This window comes from Nematolebias whitei, chromosome 20, assembly GCF_014905685.2.
Source record: "Nematolebias whitei isolate Nwh7 chromosome 20, NemWhi1, whole genome shotgun sequence".
NCBI classification, from domain to species: domain Eukaryota; kingdom Metazoa; phylum Chordata; class Actinopteri; order Cyprinodontiformes; family Rivulidae; genus Nematolebias; species Nematolebias whitei.
Genome location: NC_056517.1, coordinates 26,737,898 through 26,757,767, shown reverse-complemented (window position 1 = coordinate 26,757,767; position 19,870 = coordinate 26,737,898). Strand labels below are relative to the sequence as shown.

Below are 19,870 nucleotides of genomic sequence, written 5' to 3'. Positions count from 1 at the left end.
TATATATATATATATATATATATATATATATATATATATATATATATTCATTCAACCTTTATTTAGACAGGTTAATCCCATTGAGCCTCATTTATATATATACATGTATATATGTACTGTACATACACTTTGTAGGTACAGTACATATATACATATAGAAGTGATATTTCAAACATCTGGACATTTTCATTTACTCTTTAAAAAAATATCTGCACTTAACAAGAGACCAGAAGTTGTAATCAAACTGCAAATTTTTTGAGAAATGTTTTGGGCAATTTCTCCGATATTTGTGTGATAAAGCTAAACTTTTTATCTTTAATGTTTCTTTAATCCCGAACCAGTTACAAATGACGCCACCATTTCCCCTCGATCTTACGCTCATGAATTAGACAATCATCCCTCTGAATGACTGCAACCCCTTCCCCCCACAATCACCCTCCTTCCCCTCCTCCCCCTCTCTTCTAACTCAAAGCTGGGGACCTTACCTTTGTCTGGACCAAGCCAGCTCTCTGGTCTCTCAAGTGCTCCAGGGTAGCGGCAATATCAATCTCTTTAGCACCTGCAACAGAGCGAAAATTGGACTGAGTTCAAAGCGGCGGAGTAATCCAGCTCACATCTGTCAATCTCTCTTTTTTTACTGCACTCCCTTTGGAACAGAGCGCCGAGTGAAAATTATTACATTCATCCCTCAAACGACTTGGATGGGGGCCACTGACTGTTTCTTGATAAAATATGCAATATATATATATATATATATATATATATATTTTTTTTTTTTTTTTGAGGGGGAAGAAGGAGTTTTTGGAAACTTGTATTCGAACGTATACCACGCCCTGCCTTCTCACATTCGATAATTGGTTTAGAAGATGACGTCCGACTGGAGAGGGGTGCCCGCATTTGTGCACAAATCTGAGAATCGCCAATTAAAATGATTTGCAGCAGCTCCGCATCGCTCGTTTTGACGATTAACCCGCGCAACAGTTGCTCCAACTGTAATCAGCTGCCTTTGAGCCTGTGATTCTCATCTGGAAATACCTTCTAGGACAGATTTCTAGATTGCACGCAAGCCCGTTGAAAACAAGAGAGAAATGCAAAAAGTCTGAAGATGCTTGACAGTAAAGCGGAGAAAGAAAGAGTACGAGAGGGAGAAAATGAATGTATGCATGTGTGTGGGTGAGTCAGTGCAGCTGGACGTTGTACTCAAAGGTACTCCGGCACTTCGACTAGACTTTCATGTCTTAAGATGAGCTGGAATCCAAAGTAAAGCTCAGAAGAGGCTCTCCAACCAAAGTAAAATAACAAAAAGCTTTGGAGATTATGCACATTTGATTCCAGCTGCAAGAAACAAAAGGTTAAAAAGAGAGAGGAGAAGGTTTTCATCTCCAAAGGCTACTGCACATTCGTCACTGAGCTACTCCAGCTCCATCAGGACGGGTCGGTCTTATTGCAGGCAGGAGCTGCAGCCAAGGCAGGCAGCCTTTTCACCCATTCTGGTACTCACAAGAAGGAGCGCAAAGAGGAGAGGGTAAAGGGCAAAGGTCGGAGGCCAAAGAGCAGTCTGAGGCAGGGACGAACACAGTTCTGGAGTGACAATAGCTGTTTATAACTTGGATTTCTCAAAAGAATTTGAGTGAAATCTAAGTGTTTATTCATGCACAATAATAGTGCTTTTCATGTGATGTAAAAAAAAAAAGAAAAATTCAGAAGATTTTTTTTTCACACAGCAGCTAAAGATTTAGCAACAACGTTCAAACTGCTCCTGCTCAGATATGCTGGTTTCCTGATTTTCCACACAGCTTGTCTTTTATTATATATATTTTTTATTTCTGCCTAGCATAAATGCGCCTCGCAAACTTCGAGCATGCTAGCAACGTTCACGGTGTAGTGCGCATTTGTGTAAATCTGGGAGAACATATCAACATTTGTCATGTTCAGAAAAACAAAACAAAATCAATGTCGGAATCAAATAAGCGCAAAGTTCCCATTAAATATTAAATATTGATTTGCACCGCTGGAGCAAATAGCCAATTTTTAATATATGTTTTCATGAAACATTTCATTTCCATGCATGTGCTATCTATATTCATGTTGCAGCTGCTGATGCAGGTCAATATGATGCGAACGTTGCCTAAATAAATAATTATTAATGTGGGTGGAGTTTTTTTTTTTTTCATTTCCATTCCCCTGCTTTCTCTTTGTTCTGCCTCTGTCTTCGCTGTCTCTCCAGGCCTCAGAGAAGTCACCCTCTAATGCATCCCCAAGACCCTCTACAAAAAAACGAGAGGCTTTCCCGTTGCCAGGGCAACACTTCAAGCAGAGAAAGCGAAAGAGAAGCCATTGATCGTTACCTTTAGCCATCCTATTGAGGACCATGTCAATCAGAATGTAAGTCCCGGTCCTGCCAGCTCCGTCACTGCAGACAGTCAAGAGACAGACAGAGATCATTAAGGCAGCAGCATGAGATGCTTTAATCTCTGAGTGTTTTGCTTTATTATAAAACAAATTACTCATTTACATTTGGCATCTGGTGGGAGACTTTCAAGTATGTTTGAACTCAAATTGGTCCATGCATGCAGACATGCACCTTATTTTGCGTAGAACAGGACAACATGAAATAAAATACTTTAAAAAGCTAAAAATTATTAATAATCCCTTACATTTTCCTAGAATTTATTATTAATTTTTTTTTTTTTATAAATGTAATTATGGTAAACCTTCACACACAAGTGCATGTGTGGTCTTGAGAGTGGCTGTTGGAAAGAGGGGGACGATTTCTAAGGCACGCTGGGGACAAAAGCTTTTAAATGCATGCACCTCAGGAGCAGAGGAGAGGTTGAGAGGCCAGGGGCGGTTTGAGAACCGCTTTTGGAGAGCCTTGCTTTTCCATTACTCCAGAGATAGCCTCATGAAAAGCCTCTCTTTGTGCCCGCCGGCCATTCAGCGGCTCTACATGTTAATTGCAAACAAGGCGTGGACATCGTTCTAATAAAGGCAAGGCCAAAAAAAACCAAAAAAAAAAAAAAAAAAACCAGGAGAGCTGCCCGAGTGCCACAGCTTCATTAATCCGTTGCTAGATCCTCCAGTCCTCAGAGGGAGAGCAGGCTTACTGGCCCCATGCATGACTTAACAGGATGTGAGTATTAAAAGTGGTCCAACAGATACCTGGTGTTTAAAACGAACCAATCAAGGCCAGTTAACTAACTCAACCAAATGGGAAATAGAAGAGTCTATCACTCTGTGACACTGTGCCACATTATTTACATAAGAAGCAGCTTCAGTGGTTCAGACAGAGAAAATGGACTGAGCGGGTTTAAACAAACAGCCACGACAAACACTCTGTCTCAGTTCAGCAGGGCGAGCCACTTTTACAAAGTCCAAACAGTTATACTTGCCTGCAGTGAACAATGATCGGGCAAGATCGGCCCCGGTAGCACTTGTTGACCTTTCTGCAACAAAAGCAAAAGGAGAAGACTTGATGTTACTGCAAGCTCGACAGCACGAGACCTTCAAACGCTGCAATGTCAAACTCCGATTTAGCTTTGGCTGAATAAGAACAGTGAGATTCACAGCAAATGTGACTCATGAGGGACTTCTGCGCTGTCGAGTCTGGGTGAAACTAATGATAATCAAAGCAAGGAATCTGCGAGAGCTGCTTCCTCCTGTCAGTCACTCAGTCATTTCAGTTCGAGCGCAGGAAGACGACGAAAGTGCGAGGAAGATGGAGAGAGAAGCCCGTAAATAAAGCTGGCGTCATTTCAGCGACAGTTAGATCTCTGTGACGTGTGATGGACGTGATGGTGGTGCGATGTTGTGATTACAGACCGCTGACGCATTAACCCCGGCCAATTATGAATGTTTTACACCGCAGGCACGGCGAAGGCCAAGAAGCCTTTTCACACCCCACTGTTACCATGGAAACTGACTACACTGAGAGCTCCCTGCAGCAGCTCACCATTTTCCTACAATTTTTCACTTTTCCGTTAAAAAAAACACCCAACTATCTCAATAAATTGAAACTTTGCATGATTTATTTAAAAAGTGCAATTAAAAGGCTGTGAAATTTGACCTTTTTGTGATTATGATTTATAAATTAGGCAACGGATATTTTGCAATAACTTTTTGCTCTGCAATTTTTTTTTTTTTTTGCTTTAAGATTTACAACAGTATTAAAGCACTTGAATGCCTAAAAGTGTAAAAAAAAACCTTTGAAAATACATGCACCCAAGTCAAATCAAATCAAAGCACGTCCTTGGTCAGACATCATACAGGGATGGTTGGAGCTCCCATGCAGGCCAGAGGAAGGAGCAGTGAAGAGGAGGGAATGGGAATCAAAGAGTGGGAAGTGAGAGAAAGACGGTGTGTGCCCAGGCCTGGCTGAGGAGACACAGTTTCCAATGATCACTTTTGTGACTATGCAACTGGGCTCATATTACTAGCTGCAACATCACAAAAATGACACTGGCAACCGCAAAATACCAACTTGGCCAAAACCACAAAAACCGTGAGTGTTGGAGAGCACATAGTGTGGATCTGAGACCTCTGAACGCTTCATCAGATACAAAACACCCTGCAGCAGCATTAGGAAGTCTAGGCATGACAAATAAATAGCTTAGTGTGAGCTGCACTCAAGTTTAGTTTGGAAAAGTAACACCAGCTCTGTCAGAAAAGCATAAATCTCTCATCTGCATCGGAAACCAAAGACTTCCATCCACAAATCAGATGCATCTATTCTCATTCGGAGGGCTTTTCCTTTTCCCTCCTGGGTTTTCTCAGAGGAGCACTGCTGCTCTTCTGCCAGAACACATTATATGAAGAACAGAGCGAGGTTGTTCAGTCACCCCCTCCCCCCCTCCCGTGGTGAGACAGCTCTCACTTAATTGGGTGTTTGAATCAGGTGTTTTATTATTCTTTCTTTCTTTCTTTTGTTTCTTCCCAAGCCAAGCCAGGCAGTGCTGTTAATTTGCTGCATCACATGTGCTGGAGGGAGGTGAGGGAGAACGGCCTGGGATGAAAGGAATGGGTACAGAGACGGGGTTCCTTATTAGAACAACCATTATCCAAAAGGCATAGAGAGGTGGTAAAATAAAGGGGGAAGGACCGAAGAGGCACTGACAGAATGCAGACTATAAGGGGGAGGCTTGAAGAACAAGCATGGACTAAAAGGTCAGTAGTAGAGATGTTGGAAAGGATCTGTCCCTCTGAGGGTCTCTTCTCTACCTGCGGAAGTCTAACAAGGTCCTGGCTGAGCTGGGGATACCACGGTCCATCCAGGACAGGAAGTGGAACTGGGTGACGGTGCGAGTCTCGTTGGTCTGCAGGTTTTTCAAGTAGAAGCTCCGCACCAGGAAGTCCTCACACCAGATGTGCTCGGACACCAAATTGACCTAAATGTAAAGAAAAGTAAAACGGGATAAGTGTTTGCATCATGTTAGTAAAAGAGTTGGTTCATCCGCGATCGAGAAACTTTGATTTTTGTGACTCGTTTTTGGGGACTCTGGCCAGGCTGCATAAAAATTCAGTTTCAGGGAGCTGCGTTTGTTTTCGTTGACAAAAGTTTGCAAGAATTTTTACATAATTATAACAAGACCTCCTGCTGTAGTGTAATAGTTTGTGTGCTCTCCTTTACTAAACTAGAACAATTTTGATAGCAAAGTCAGAAACTAAGAAAATGTGAAAATAGTTTATTCCTTTTGATTGTGAATAGGCTTCAGCGCTAAACTATAACAATGAATATACTTTATGCTTCCCCTTTGATTTGTTATTTGAAATGATGGCATCTGAATGCTTTATCGAAGAACATTTTGAGTGTTTTTGTTCCAAGGAATTTAAGAATAAGAATTTTCCGTTCATGTTTACGTATTCATTTTAGTTTTGCTCTTCCATAATTTTTCTCAGAATAACTAAAAGCTGTTCACATGAAGGTCAGATTCAAAAATTTTAAACATTAAGTTAAGACTAGCTCTGTGTATCGTCTGTTAAAAAATAAATTATGAGGAAGCACAAAACATGAAAGAGGCTCCTAAAAGGAAACAGTAATTTGTACGGAGAAATGTGTACTGCAGGTTTTTTTTTTTTTTTAGACAGTGTCTCACTTGGCTGGAACTGATGGAGAGTAGATCAAGATTGTGAACAATAGGCTAATTTTCAGTTGCAGTTTCACTGAATCGTGAAGTGTTTGTCACCAAAAAACCAGTGAGCATTGCTTGCAAAACTAGATTCAAGCCTGTGCACATTATGCCGTTGGCCACCTCTGCCCACATTGGCAGCCACTCCCATGTTTATGATTTATTCTACTTGAGTACAGCAGTCCCTCGTTTATTGCCGAGGTCCCGATCCCCCTGCGAACCGTAAAGTAGGGATAGTAGTACAAGGAGTAGTGATAAGTAGTAGTTTATTTTAGTATTTACATATATATATATATATATATATAGAGGCGTTTTAAACCCTTCCCACACTTGCAATAGTCTAAACAATGTTTCTAAACTCTAAACGCTCTAAAAGAGCACAGAATGTCATGATCTACGCTCTCTGCCACGCCCACTTCTCCGCTGCAATCGATGGCAGGTGGTGGAGATATGATGCTGCAGGAGGGAGTTTCTCCCTGCACCTGTGGGCTGCACACAGGTGCAGCAGGTGCTAAATAATTTAAAATATTTATTTTAAATAAACAATCCATGTTGCTTGTGTGGCTCATCCATCAATCAGCCAATTGTGCGTCATGTCCAATCTTACTTTGAAAAACCACAAAAGAGCGAGTCTGTGGAAGTCGAACCGTGAAGTAGCGAGGGACTACTGTACATATTTTAATCAAGGATAAGCAAATTTGGATCAGTCTTTGAATACTAATTATTCTTAATCAATGTGTTTTATAAACCCAGTCATTTGGAGCTGTAGCCTCAGGTGTTAATAGGCTTAGGCGGCACCTGTGCAGGTGTCAAAATACAGACTTAGTGCTCTGGAAGTTATGGAAACTAAATTTAGGAGGGTTTGAGATGCTCGCAACAACTCTGTGACTATTTTAACATGTTCAATATTCAATAGACTCACGTAAAGATAAAAGGCAAGCAATTTCAGATATTCTGGAGACTCAAAATGTTCAAGTTAGTGATGCTAACTGCGCAAGCTCTGCTAAACATTTAGTCAAAGATGGTAAAGACATTATAAAAAAATGTATATATATATTTTTTGTTTCTATTTCAGAAAAAGAGCAAACACTAAATTTTACTATAAAAATGTACTCAGCGTAGCAACTTAAAACATGTATATCCTAATGTATACTTCTACTTACATTCACAAGTAGAATGGGATACACAACAACCTCTATTGATTACCGGTAGTTGATTGCAACCAATTTATTTTAACTTGTAGATATCTGGTGACAAACTTAAAGTCTTCTTTTTCTTAAAGTCTAGTTTGCATCACGAGAAGTCGTCTTTATTTTTCCAGCTGTACCGGTTTTTTACCATTTTTTGCATACCTCATATACGTGGTAGACATCTGATCCTTCATCAGGCCAGTAGTGGTGGCACTGCTTCACTCCGTTTTCTGACAGAGGTGTCAGCATGACGACGACGACGCAGCCACTCTCCCACACCATCTGCACATGAAAAAAAAAACCACATATCCATCTAACACATGAGGAGACAACAAATTCCCTCATATGCATCCGTATGAAATTCAAATAGCACTAATATGTAGCTGAACTGAGCGGCCGGCATTTCAAACTCAAGTCGTGTATTGGAGTGAAATTGATTTCTTGATCTTCGTGGAGGAAGTATGAATAAATGTCACCTCTGTGTGCGTGACAAATGATAAATGCCGGGTGGAGCAGCAGGAGGGCGCCTCTTTTCGCCCTCTCTCAGTCGTCTGAGCGAGATCACAACATCTTCTGCACGGCTGCTCCATTTCATCTTATCACAATCTAATGTGTCCTTGGAAAGAAATAGAGGCCCACTGGCAGCCATTAGGAAAATGAGGAGGAAACGCAGCTTTTATGATTGCTATAAAAACACAATGGCCTTGACTATACACTAATCACAAGCTTCTGTGATCTGGCCCAGTGGACACATTACGCGCCAACTGTGCCAACTGTGCCAGGATGTGATGAGATTAGGCAACGTGATGATGTGAAGGAATATTATCCATTTAGTCTTGTATAACTGTGCTAATATTTGCAGGTAGTGGGGTAAACGTGGATTCCCATGTTTCATCCCCACCTAGAACAAGCATCTTTTCTTTCCAAAAATGTGATTAACAGTTTCTAAACTCCAAAGACCATTCATCAACTCCTAAAAACGCCTGACTTTTGCTTCCTAAACTCACACAGATTGGCTCTTAATTCGGAGAAGAAGCCAAGCCCAGCAGAGCTAAGGTAATAGTGGGGGAGATGGACAGATGAATGGATGGATGAAGGAGTAACGTAAAGGATGAAGGGATGGAGGAAGAGGAGCAGAGGATTAGAGCCAAGCTGCCTTTCAGAGCAGTGCCTGGGGCTGGAGTGGATTAGGTAGGGGAGAGCAAAAAGATTTGCCTCTTGCACGCTCCATTTGTTTGTTTACTTTTAATGGGGTCTGCCACAATCCAAGGTTGGCCATACTGAATAATGAATAGCTACTACCAATTTCCAACCAAAATGATTTCAAGAATATCAGTCAAACTTTTTATTTTGTGCTCAATTTGGAAAGATTCAGAGTCCAGTTTGTGACTAAAGGACAGTTCAGATGTTTTGACATGGGGTTTTGTGAAAAATTGCTAACAAATGCTGGGGTGGGTTTAAAGATAGGCAACAAACTAATGTGCATGGCATAGAATTCCAATTTGAAAAGGGTGCACAGAAAAATTGGCCATAAATTAAAAAAAAAAAGCCGCACAAAGTCACTGGTTTTATGGTTGCAAACACAAGACTTCACATGACAATTTGTTGCAGTTTTGAGTTGCCAATTGTTCTCTAACACTTGCAACCTAGAATGGCTTTAGTTATAGCAGAACCTTCTAAACATTTTTCATATTGGAGAAAAAGTCTTTATTTAAGGCTGAACTGACAAGCTATGTGCTGCTGATTATCCATGCTGCCGATCTCATACTCATCTAGACTCATGTTCGTGCTGCTGTTGTTCAGTGTATTGTTTTAATATCAGATCTTTTAGCGTACCGTTGGGCGTTCCTTTAGCGTACATCTTAGTGTATATCTTAGATCCTTATTTACTGTTTCTTTTTACACATTATATTTTTGTTATTGTTGGATGTAGCTGGGACCCTGTGTATGTAACCCATGCTACTAAAATACATTAAAAAGAAACAACAATATAGCATATTTCACACGATCAATAAACCCTTCCCAGATTGGCCAATACTGCTTGGTGGAAAAACAATTTCGAGAGCTGAAAAGGGGGCGTTGGCATTTGTTTTGGTGTCTGTTGGCTCCAGCTGTGGCTGCTGGATGAAGACTTGGTGTCCTAAGCAGAACTGGCCAGCGATTGCTCTTCAAAATCCATAGCAACATATAATCTTACCTTTGACTCAGCGGTCAGGTTTTTTTTTTTTCTACCTCGAAATAAAAACTTAACTGAACAGATGGTGAGCTGGTAGGACCTTTTTCTTTTTCTTCCCTTTTGATCTTTTCCAGATTGGATTATAGTCCTGGGAGGACACAACTGAACTTTAGAAAAGAAAGAGAATCACAAGGAACTTTGGAAACAAATACAGTGGTCCCTCATTTATCGCGGGGGATCCGTACCCTGAAGACCCGCGATAAGTGCAAAAAACCGTGATGTAGGAAAATAAGTACAAGTAGTAAGCAGTAGTAGCTCCCTGCTTCCTCTGCTCTTTACCATCTGCAAGCACTCTTGGCCACGCCCACTTCTCCGCTCGGCACGGTGAACAGCTGATCAGCTGCAGCAGGAAGTTTATCCTGCAGTATGGGCTGCACAAATGGGCAGCAGGTGCTAAATTATTTTAAACGATTTATTTAAAGTAAAAATTCCATGCCAATCGTGCAGTTCATCTATCAATCAGCCAATTGTGTGCCATGCCTAATTTTATTTAGAAAAACTGCGATATAGCGAGTCCGCGATAAACGAACCGCGAAGTAGTGAGGGACTACTGTATAAGCACAAAGAACTCTGAAACAAAGTCTTGAACAGACTTTTTGAACTGAAATCGGGGACTGCAAATGAAGTGCTCTGAACATTTATTGTGAATTATTGAATTGCATGATAAATGCTTTGAGCAGTTATTCCCTGCATACTGTGGCTAAATTGAGCATATATATATATATATATATATATATATATATATATATATATATATGTATGTATATTAGGTGTATACTTTCTTTGTTGTCATTTGCTTTTCTTTCATAATTAATACACTTTTCGATTTTTCCCATTTGCTGTGTTTAATGATCATTATTCACTTTAATCAGGCTCTATCAAGAACTACTCTTCTGTGTTCCGGTCATTTGTGTTCATTAGCATTGCGTTGTCCATTAGCCCAAATAAAACTTATAAATAACGGTTCATATATTACACTGAGTACACAATTTCTTCCCACCTCATGTCCCTTATGTGATGCAAATGACATTAAAGAACCTTGAAGCTAATCGCTAATCTGAGCAGGGCTAGCTATAAAGAATCAACTTTTGCACAAACTGCTGTAAAGTGTTTCATTGGAGTTGCTTTAAAATGGGTGAAATCCACTGTGGTCCTCAGTTCAAATTGTTAGCTCTATTACATCTACAACAAGTTCATAACCGTTTCACAGCACCTGACTTTAAAACATGTGAACTATTGCTTCAAGATAAAAAAATAAAAATAAAATGGAAGTGGCAGAGGAAAACACGGACACAGACAAGTTTTACTTAAATTTTAAATTTCAATAAATATATTTTTGCCAATTAATTAAAAAAACAAACAAATGAGAACAAAACCTGCGAGCGGTTTGGAGGTTTAAAAGCAAATTTATTTTGGTGTTATTTAAACGTGACCACGCTGTTCTCTTCAAGTCGCAGCTTCTAAACTCAAACTCAACCGTAATGCTCAGACCATGATGCAGAGTAAAGTGGAGGAGCAGCTGCTCCGCCACAATTTATGCCTCACACTTCTGCACCCTGGTTACGGCTATCTAGAGCTCCTTCACCATATGGAGGTGACGGACCCACTAATTACTACAGTGCTGTCCTATTAGCACAGAGGAATGCTATTTGGCAAGCATGCCCCATTTAAGGCACACTTCCACACGAGTTGACGTGTTTTACAAAAGCCCGTAGATGCTAATTAATGGCATGTTGCTTTGACATTTATGGACGAGGGGAAGCATGCAAATAGCTTTGAGAAAAACTGCAAATATGAGCAAACAACACTTTTACCAGCATCTATATTAGTTGCACTAATTTTGATTTGAGCTAAAAGAACGCAATTTTCTTACGCCATAAACAGATGCTTTTTATATCTTTGCTCCAGAGAGAGATTCTGTTTTACAACCACAGTTAGTAAACAGGAAGTTAATCAAGAGATGCATGATCTAAGCTGTTTCTGTACCTTCATTTGTCTGCGGTTTGTGAAACTGACACTGTCAAAGCACACCAAGTTAGTTACTTTTAGCTGCTGTTTACTGCAGATTCTGAAAAATCAATTATCACTTTAAAATTGTGGCGAAACAGAGATAATGATATCCTCTGTAAAGTGTGAGACTCAGAACTTCTGCTACATTACTTCACTAATCCTCACTAATTTGCGAACTCCTTCTAGCACTGAGAATCAAAAACACAGAGTGCAGTCATGTTGCTTTGGTTTTTTATTTTTTTGCATTTGAAAAAAGATGAAATGAGGAAGAGCAGATGAGTCCTACCTGCCAGAAATCTGCCACAGTGGAAGCAAGAGGGCCTTGAGAGGCGATGTAGGTGGGATTGCGAGGATCGTGGTCCATCTGGGGAAAAAAGGAGCCATGTTATAATCCAAGATTATTTTTAACTGAATTCAACCAGTGCAAGGTGCATACATGAAAAAACAAAAATATATATTATTAAGTAGAAGTAACTGTTGTCTGGTATTCTGTTGCCTTTTTAAAAATATTACAGTACCACAGAGAAGGTAGAAGTGCATAAAATTATTCAACTGATTTACACGAAACATAAGTAAAAATCATATAAAACTACCATGTTGACTTACAGTATATATTGGATAATCTGCCACTCAATTGATTTGTAAGAAAATATTTCTAAAAATTGTTTGAGGAAGAAGAAATCTTCCATTAGGTAAAAAAAAAAAGTCACAGTTTTTCATTTTTAACTTATATTAACTTGTATTTAATCCTAAAAAGCAACTTGACTGTGTCATTTTTCCTTATATAGCTGCATTTCACTTTTCTTTGTGTCTTTCCTAAACCCATTTCCTTTTAACACAAACATTAAATTAACAATAATTGTGTTCAAGTTCAAGATTCTTTATTGTCGTTCTCATCACGTGGTGAATGGGGTGGAACGAAATTGTGTACTCAAGGTCCCAGTTACATGCAAAAATAGCAAAAATATACAGTATTAAATAGAAACAGTACACAAGGATTTAAGATATATGTTAAACAATAATACTGTACTAAATACAGTGCATTAAATGCTTATAATTGGGTTTTACATGCCATTTTATTTTACTGTTATACTTTTCTCCCTTTGTGTTAAATATCTGAAACTACTGGAGTAAGTTTTAAATGCTTTGAAAGCTTTTTAAACTAATAAAAAAAAAATCTAATTGGATTTTTCATCTGTTTTACTTTAGTTGATAAAAAGTCACGGTACATTTTTATTATAATCAAACATTGTGGAAATTACAAGTAAGTCTGAGCAGAAACAGAGTTATTTTCAATTATAAACATACTAATGTATTATAGTGTACAGCTTTATCTCTATACATTACTTTTTTGTAATTAGTCTTTAATTTTGCAACATTGAATAAATTGTGCAAGAGGGGAGAGGGGTTGAATTAAAACATTAGAGAATAAAAATGTAAAAATGTTCTGAGGAATTTCCAAAAATACCACAAATGAGGGAAATATTTAGCTTTTTAGTCCTCAATGAACCATAACGATGTTGTTCAGTTTCTTCCCTTCATCCTTCCTGGTTGTAATTCCTTACATGGATTAGACAAAGAAGAAGAAGAAAAATCTCCCCCACAGAAATAAAAGGGTGATGCCGAATGCTAGCCAGTCCTTTCAGCCAATCTCAAGGACGCAGACATGCTGAAGCTGTGTGCTCACATCCCGACATGAATACTAAAGTGGAAACATGAAAGCGTAGTCCTGCATTTCAGCTGTCCTCCCCTCGCCATTGTGGGGGAGACGATAGACTGCAACAAAAGAAAAATGCAAAGGAGTGCTCTTTGGCTTCAAGTAAAATAGCTGGTACAGGAAGAAAAAAATAAAAGCTCAGAGAAAGGGAGAAACGTCTCAACTTTTAGAGCCCGTGTCTTGATTGGACATTAAATGGTTGCTGAGCTTATCACAGTATGAGAATAATCGTTTGAGTTCACTCTCAGCTACGACCATACCTAATTTCAGCTGAATATGGCAACAAATCAATGAGTTATAGTCATTTTTTTTTAACTTTAAGCTATGGTAGCCATCTTGGATTTTTGATTTGCAACCAGAGTCTGTTAGGGCTTGTTCTCAGCTACCAAGACACCAAATTTCAGCTAAATAGCTCTAAAAACCTCTGAGTTATATTCATTTGAAATTAGCTTTGGCAGCCATCTTGAAATTTTAGATTTGAATTCAGAGCCTGTTGTGCATCACTGTCAAGTACCAACACACCAAAGTTCAGCTCAGTATCTTTTAAAATAGCTGAATTACCATAAGTTTCATTTTTAATTTGCATTAGGAATTTATAACAACTCGCTCTCAGCTACGACCATAACACATTTCAGCTGAATATCTCAAAGAATGACAGAGTTATAGTGAATGTTCTGAGGTAGCTGTGGCAGCCATCTGGAACCCAAATGGCTCCAAACGTTAATCAGTGTTGCCATTCCCCGATCTGTTACGGAAGCACGATTCGTAGTGTCAGCTCATTCACGCATGCGCTAAAAGTAACACTTCCAGGTCGCACCGAATGCTGTTGAATATGCAAGATTAGGGAAAATGTACTGGAAATATCCTGTAAGCTGATTTAATACAACACATATTAATAAAATATATTTATGAAACATACCATATTAATTAAAATATCTCTTTTATATAAATTGATTAATTTTCCTAGACAATGTTATAATTCCATTTATGAACAAGAACTGTCTTAATTTACTTAGAAAAGTACGATCTTCGTAATGCTAATTTACGCAGCTCGTATTGCCGTTAAAATCACTGACATATTTACGTCATTGGTTAAAATGATATGCGACGGGCTGAATGAGAAAACCCTGCAAGATACAGAATGAATTATTTCCATGGTGAAACAGCGCCACTCTGTGGTGAAGTTGCGCTACATCACCCTAAAAACAATTATTTACCCTAAATATGCATCGCCTATCATTTTAACCAATGACGTGAATATGTCAGTGATTTTAACGGAAATACGAGTGGCGTAAATAAGCAACATGAATATCGTACTTTTCTAAGTAAGTTAACGGCGATCCGTGCGACCCGGAAGTATTACTTTTAGTGCACGTGCAAATGAGTTGACACTACGGATCGTGCTTCCGTAACAGATCGAGGAATGACGAGTGTTTTGTCCAAAGACCTCTCCACTCGGGGTCATGTGACCTCACTGTGGCAGTTAGAGGCTGTTCAGAGTGAAAAATGGCAAATTTGTTTGTAAATTACATCGCCATGGTAACTCTAAATGCCAAAAAATGTAAGAGCACACATCACATACATACATTTTGCGTTTCGGGCCACATTCAAGTTGAAGGAAGAGTAAGACCCTTGTCAGGTGGGTAATAATAGGTGGCTGCCTTTCTAAGCAATCCTAAATTATGGAAGAACCACACAACTTTTGTAAGGAAATAAAAGAAGACCAATATTGGTATTATGGTACATTCCTCCAAAGTGATCCTAATGATGCTGCTCAAATGGGAGTGGTCAAACGTTTGCTATTATAATCAGGTTTCTCACAGTATGGATGCCCGTCCCCCACCCCTCGCGCCCCAGGGAGTGAAGATCACCCCCCTTCACTTCCCCTTTCTGAACTCACATCCCCAGAAAAACAGAAGTGGCAGATTATTTACTCGTAAGGCTGTGGCCTCTGAAGCTAATGAGGAGGAAGACGCCACACTGACAGACGTAGCTGTCACAGGTTTGCTTGGCTCAGGCGGGGGTCTCTTTTGTGGCACAATTATTGCCCTTTTGTCCTCTCACCGCTGCATCACCCACCTTCAACGTTTGCATTTCAGCTTCAACTTTTACACAGATCTGAACCAATTATTGGGCTTTTTTTGTACATGGAGCAGTGCTACTCTCTGAAAGTGAGTTTGCGTAAAAAAGGAGGAATAAATCAGCATCTGCGGGTCTCCATTGTTTGTTTCTGAAGAGTAATGGCCTTTTAGAGCAGCTGCGTGCGCCCCTCACCCCCACCCCTCATCTGTCTCCTCAGAAATTTTGGCACTGGATTTGAAATGCATAGCTTCCTGCTCTCTTTGATGGAATCCCTTCTCAGCAGCCTCTGGGGAAATCATGACTGACAATGTTTTGGTGGAAATAAAAAAAATACAAAACAAAACATGCACACAGAAATAACCCTCTCTAACACTGAGCTCTTTCTGTATTTGTTGTGATTATATTTGATCAGTCAAAAAAAAAAAAAAAAAGTAGATTTTGAAATTTTTTTTTGGTTAAGATGAAATCAAGGATTTGCATTCAACAACATCAAGAAAATTCAACATGGATTAACAATAAGTACGCAACAAAATATAGATTTTGGAGGAGTCAAATTCAGCAGTAATCACAATAAGGCTTCAGAAATGATTGATTAAAAAACACAAAGCCACAATTAACAATACTCACGATTGGACTTGCATTGATGTAATCAGAGTTGACGTGGTTATTCTCTGCTTTCAAGGTGATCCGAGAATGATCATCTGCAACGAAGGTGCATAATTCATCTGTTTGTGTTGCAACACTCCCTGCACAGCAACGACACAGATCTGAAGAGCAACGCAGGAATATAAAACCTAAAGGAAGTGCAGTTTCACCGGACTTTCATCAGACACTGCTCCAAACTTCTGTTTCAAGTGAAAAAAGTAACTTTTATCTTAAGATATTCTTACATTTTTATCTTAAGAAGCCTCAAAGTTGTAATCTCTAAAATCCCCCTTTTATAGAAACAAATTAAACTGCCTCAAGATTAATATTTTGAATTAATTTGAACTCACCTTAGTGCTTTTATTTGCTTCAAATTCAAATGCTCAAAGATTTTCTCTTTCATAAAAACATAAAAAGAAACAGTTTGCTTTATTATTCAAGAGTCTTAGAGGACTGTTTGTGTTTAATCTGACTGACAGTAATCATTAACTGTATTTTGTTTCATCAAGGTGCTGCATGTGCATGTGGCATGTGATTTGATTTTAGACTACAATTCACAAGTCATAAGTTGTAGTTTCATAGCAGTAAACTGTCAATTACAAGGTAGCTCCACACTAAAGAAAGGACATTTCCATTGTGTATATTTAAAAAAAAACTGAACCATGATGTTCGCAGTCACAATAAACAACTATAATTTACAAAATTACATTGTGATGTGTTAAAGACAGCTTAAAATTAGTTGTTGAATTCAACAAGCGTTTTGTGACATGCCCTGAATGAATGAGCTTCATTGGCTTCACTTTTCAGACATAGAGGTTCATCCTATTTTTCATTTTATTTTTTTCGTTTTCATGTCATTTGCTCATAGAATAATTTTTTGTTTTTCTAATTCTTGTTGATATTAGTTTAGATCTTCAAGCTGTAGTTGTTTTCGATGTGAAATACAGAAAAAATTGTGATGATATTTGAGAACTTTTAGAAAACGCGAAACAAATGTTTAGCTAGCTCGTTTAGAGATGTCTGAAGTTGGCAGTAGAGGCAAAATATAAGAATTTAAAATGCAATGTCGAGCAAATGGTAGGCTTAAACATGAAACAAAGCCTTTTAGGGAAACAATTAATCACAGTTTGGCCTAAAACAGAGAAAATACATTTTTAAATCCAATGTAAGCTAACGTTGGACATGTTTCTAATACAAACATATTCAGGTTTAGCAAAAATCATTCCGTTCCAAACTTTTTTTTTCCCAGTTCTTATTATTTTCCCCAAAAAATAATAATAAAATATGTATGTAAACCCAGATAATTGATATGATTACAATCCAGTGCATCTGTAGCTATGTTTGTTATATTTATTCCACTCACAAATTGTTTGCTTGGCATTCTTGCAGCAGAGACTACATGTATTAAAAAGCAAAGAACAGCAGCTGCCTCTTGTGGTACCCAAGCAAAGTTTGCCCAGCCGGCTGAGGGACAAAGTGATGGATGACAGGGACAAGCAGTTTACAACCTGTAAAGGCTACTCCATAATCATATGCAAACAGTGTTTTCTTCTTGACATAATGAGGAGACGTAGCTCTTCACAGCTGGTGTGGAGCACATTTGTTTTAAAATGTCAACTAAAGTATGGACATTAAGGTTATTTTGTGTACACGGTGTAATGTTGGAAGGACAATAATAAAATATCACATTTGTGTGTCATGCATTTGAGTAAGATAATTATGAAAACATCATTTTGAACAAATCAAAAGTATTGTTGAGTAACTATTAAAATATTTGCACCAGCGGAACATATAAATTCATGTTTTAATGCTCGTGTTTGAATTGCTCAGGTACTTTTAATGCCTTGTTTCGTTTGTTTACCTGTTAGTTGTTCTTTGGAGCCTCTGATTAAAACATATGTGATGAAGCAACATGGTTGAATACTTTCCTGCAAATAAAGGACATACAACCGTCTGCTTGGACTTACATACGACCACAGCGTCGGAGCGGTTCCTCTTGGAGTTCTGCTCGCCGTGGCCAACGCTGCAGGTGCTGGGCTCGGCCTGGTAGGAGCACATCGCCTCCCACTCACGCTCCAGACGGTTCTTGTTCTTCAAGTGGTCCTCCATGTATGACTGGAGAAAAACAGACACCATTTTAAACAACACACCAGTCTCTCATCTAAACATGTTCCCGCTTTAAATGTATGTTTTGTCAGGATTTTAGACATAACCAAGACTCTTACAGCAAATCATATTTTCATACATAAGGTTTCTGTTAATAAGATGTAATCTATAATTACATATCAACAACAATAAATAAACAAGTAAATCCTCCTTTTAAACCCATGATCAGCACTGAGAGCATTATTATCTTGAGATCCTGTGTATTGTAACAACTGGAAGACGCTGCCGAGGATCAAGGTGTGCTAATGCTGGTATATTTGTGTGTGTGCGAACAAAAACACACACACAATTAAGAGCCCTGAAAGGTTTGTCTGCATTGGAAATACTTCAGGGGTGTTTCAATCATGTCCCTCACTGCTTGCACAGCCGCTGATAAGATTGTCTGCATTTAAGCCGTCGCTTGGAGAAGACAAAATTGAATTCGCCAGAGAGACAAAGATGGAAAAAAGAAAAAGGGGGGAGGGGTGAAGGCCTATTCTGCTAAACCAGGGCAAGTCTTGGGGAGCTTAGAGTTGTGGAGTATTTTTTTCTGCGTGGCAACGTGGCTTCGTTTTCTCTCCTGTATCATGGCTCCCCTCCCGACGGGTGGGTGAAATGGTTCAGTCCGCTTTTGTGCGAGACAGAAGATTACAGACTCATAAACTGATGTCAGGGATCAGCTGGCTAATACAATGACAGTGATACCCAGATGTGCTGGGGTTTTATCCCATATTAAAAGCAGTATATAGGTAGGCTGAGCAGAGAGGTGACACTCCATTCTTATGTCTGATTCATTTGCTCCTTCCTGCCTGTCAAAAGAAATCTTCTGAGAATGCATACAATTAGGATTTTTGTTTTTTTTCTTTCAGCTGCTCCCTTCTTCAGGGGTCGCCACAATGAACTAACTTGCATGAAGACTTGGCAATTATTTTTTATGCCGGATGCCCTTCCTGAGGCAACCACAGACCACCGAGCTACCACGGCCCTCTGTGTGGAGCAGAGAGCTGCTATCTAGGGTGCCCGGGGAGCAGATGGTGGGGGTTAAAGGTCTTGCCTCAAGGGCCCAGAGTGGGGCAAATGAGGGTGGAGGCAGGTGTGGGTGTTTCACTTTTCCCACACATATTTTGATGTCAGTCCGGTGGATCGAACCAGCAACCTTCCGATCACATGCTTGTCTTCTCTAATCACAAATACACTTGTCCAGCACAAACTAGGTTATTACCCTCTGATCGGTCAAAGCAGATGGCCGCTTGTCCTGAGCCTGGTTCTGCTGGAGGTTTATTCCTTTTAAAAGGGAGTTCTTCCTTTCCACTGTTGCCACTGTGCTTGCTCAGGATGGGAGACTGCATTGAAGCCAAGATTCATCTTGTCTGCTGGATTCCTTAGATAGAGAACTTTACTAAATGGCTTTTATGTATGTGAATATTTCTGTAAAGTGCCCTGAGACAACTTTGTTGTGATTTGGCGTTATATAAATAAACTGAATTGAATTGAATTGATGAATCATGATTCAAATGTCTTCTGTAAGATATAAGGTGACTTTTATAAAAGTTACAAATCTGACATTTAATAGAAATATAGATTTATTGTTAGACAGAGATTCAAAAGTGAAGATCTAGTTTTAAAAACAAGTGCCTCCAAAACACACAAACAAACCAACAAATCAACAAAACAACTAACTAACTAACTAACTAACTAACTAACTAACTAACTAACTAAC

The 19,870-nt window shown here is 39.1% G+C and overlaps 1 protein-coding gene across 1 annotated transcript in view; it reads right to left on the bottom strand.

Moving 5' to 3' along the window:
* ptprn2 (protein tyrosine phosphatase receptor type N2) overlaps positions 1–19,870 on the bottom strand; it is a 165,614-nt gene that overhangs the window by 2,028 nt on the left and 143,716 nt on the right. Inside the window, exons 10-17 of the mRNA XM_037693943.1 lie at positions 17,973–18,120; positions 15,988–16,061; positions 11,848–11,925; positions 7,478–7,597; positions 5,218–5,384; positions 3,393–3,446; positions 2,349–2,413; positions 486–559 (exon numbers count right to left, since the gene is read on the bottom strand). Coding sequence (XP_037549871.1) covers positions 486–559; positions 2,349–2,413; positions 3,393–3,446; positions 5,218–5,384; positions 7,478–7,597; positions 11,848–11,925; positions 15,988–16,061; positions 17,973–18,120 — 780 coding nt within the window. The remainder of the gene's footprint in view (positions 1–485; positions 560–2,348; positions 2,414–3,392; positions 3,447–5,217; positions 5,385–7,477; positions 7,598–11,847; positions 11,926–15,987; positions 16,062–17,972; positions 18,121–19,870) is intronic.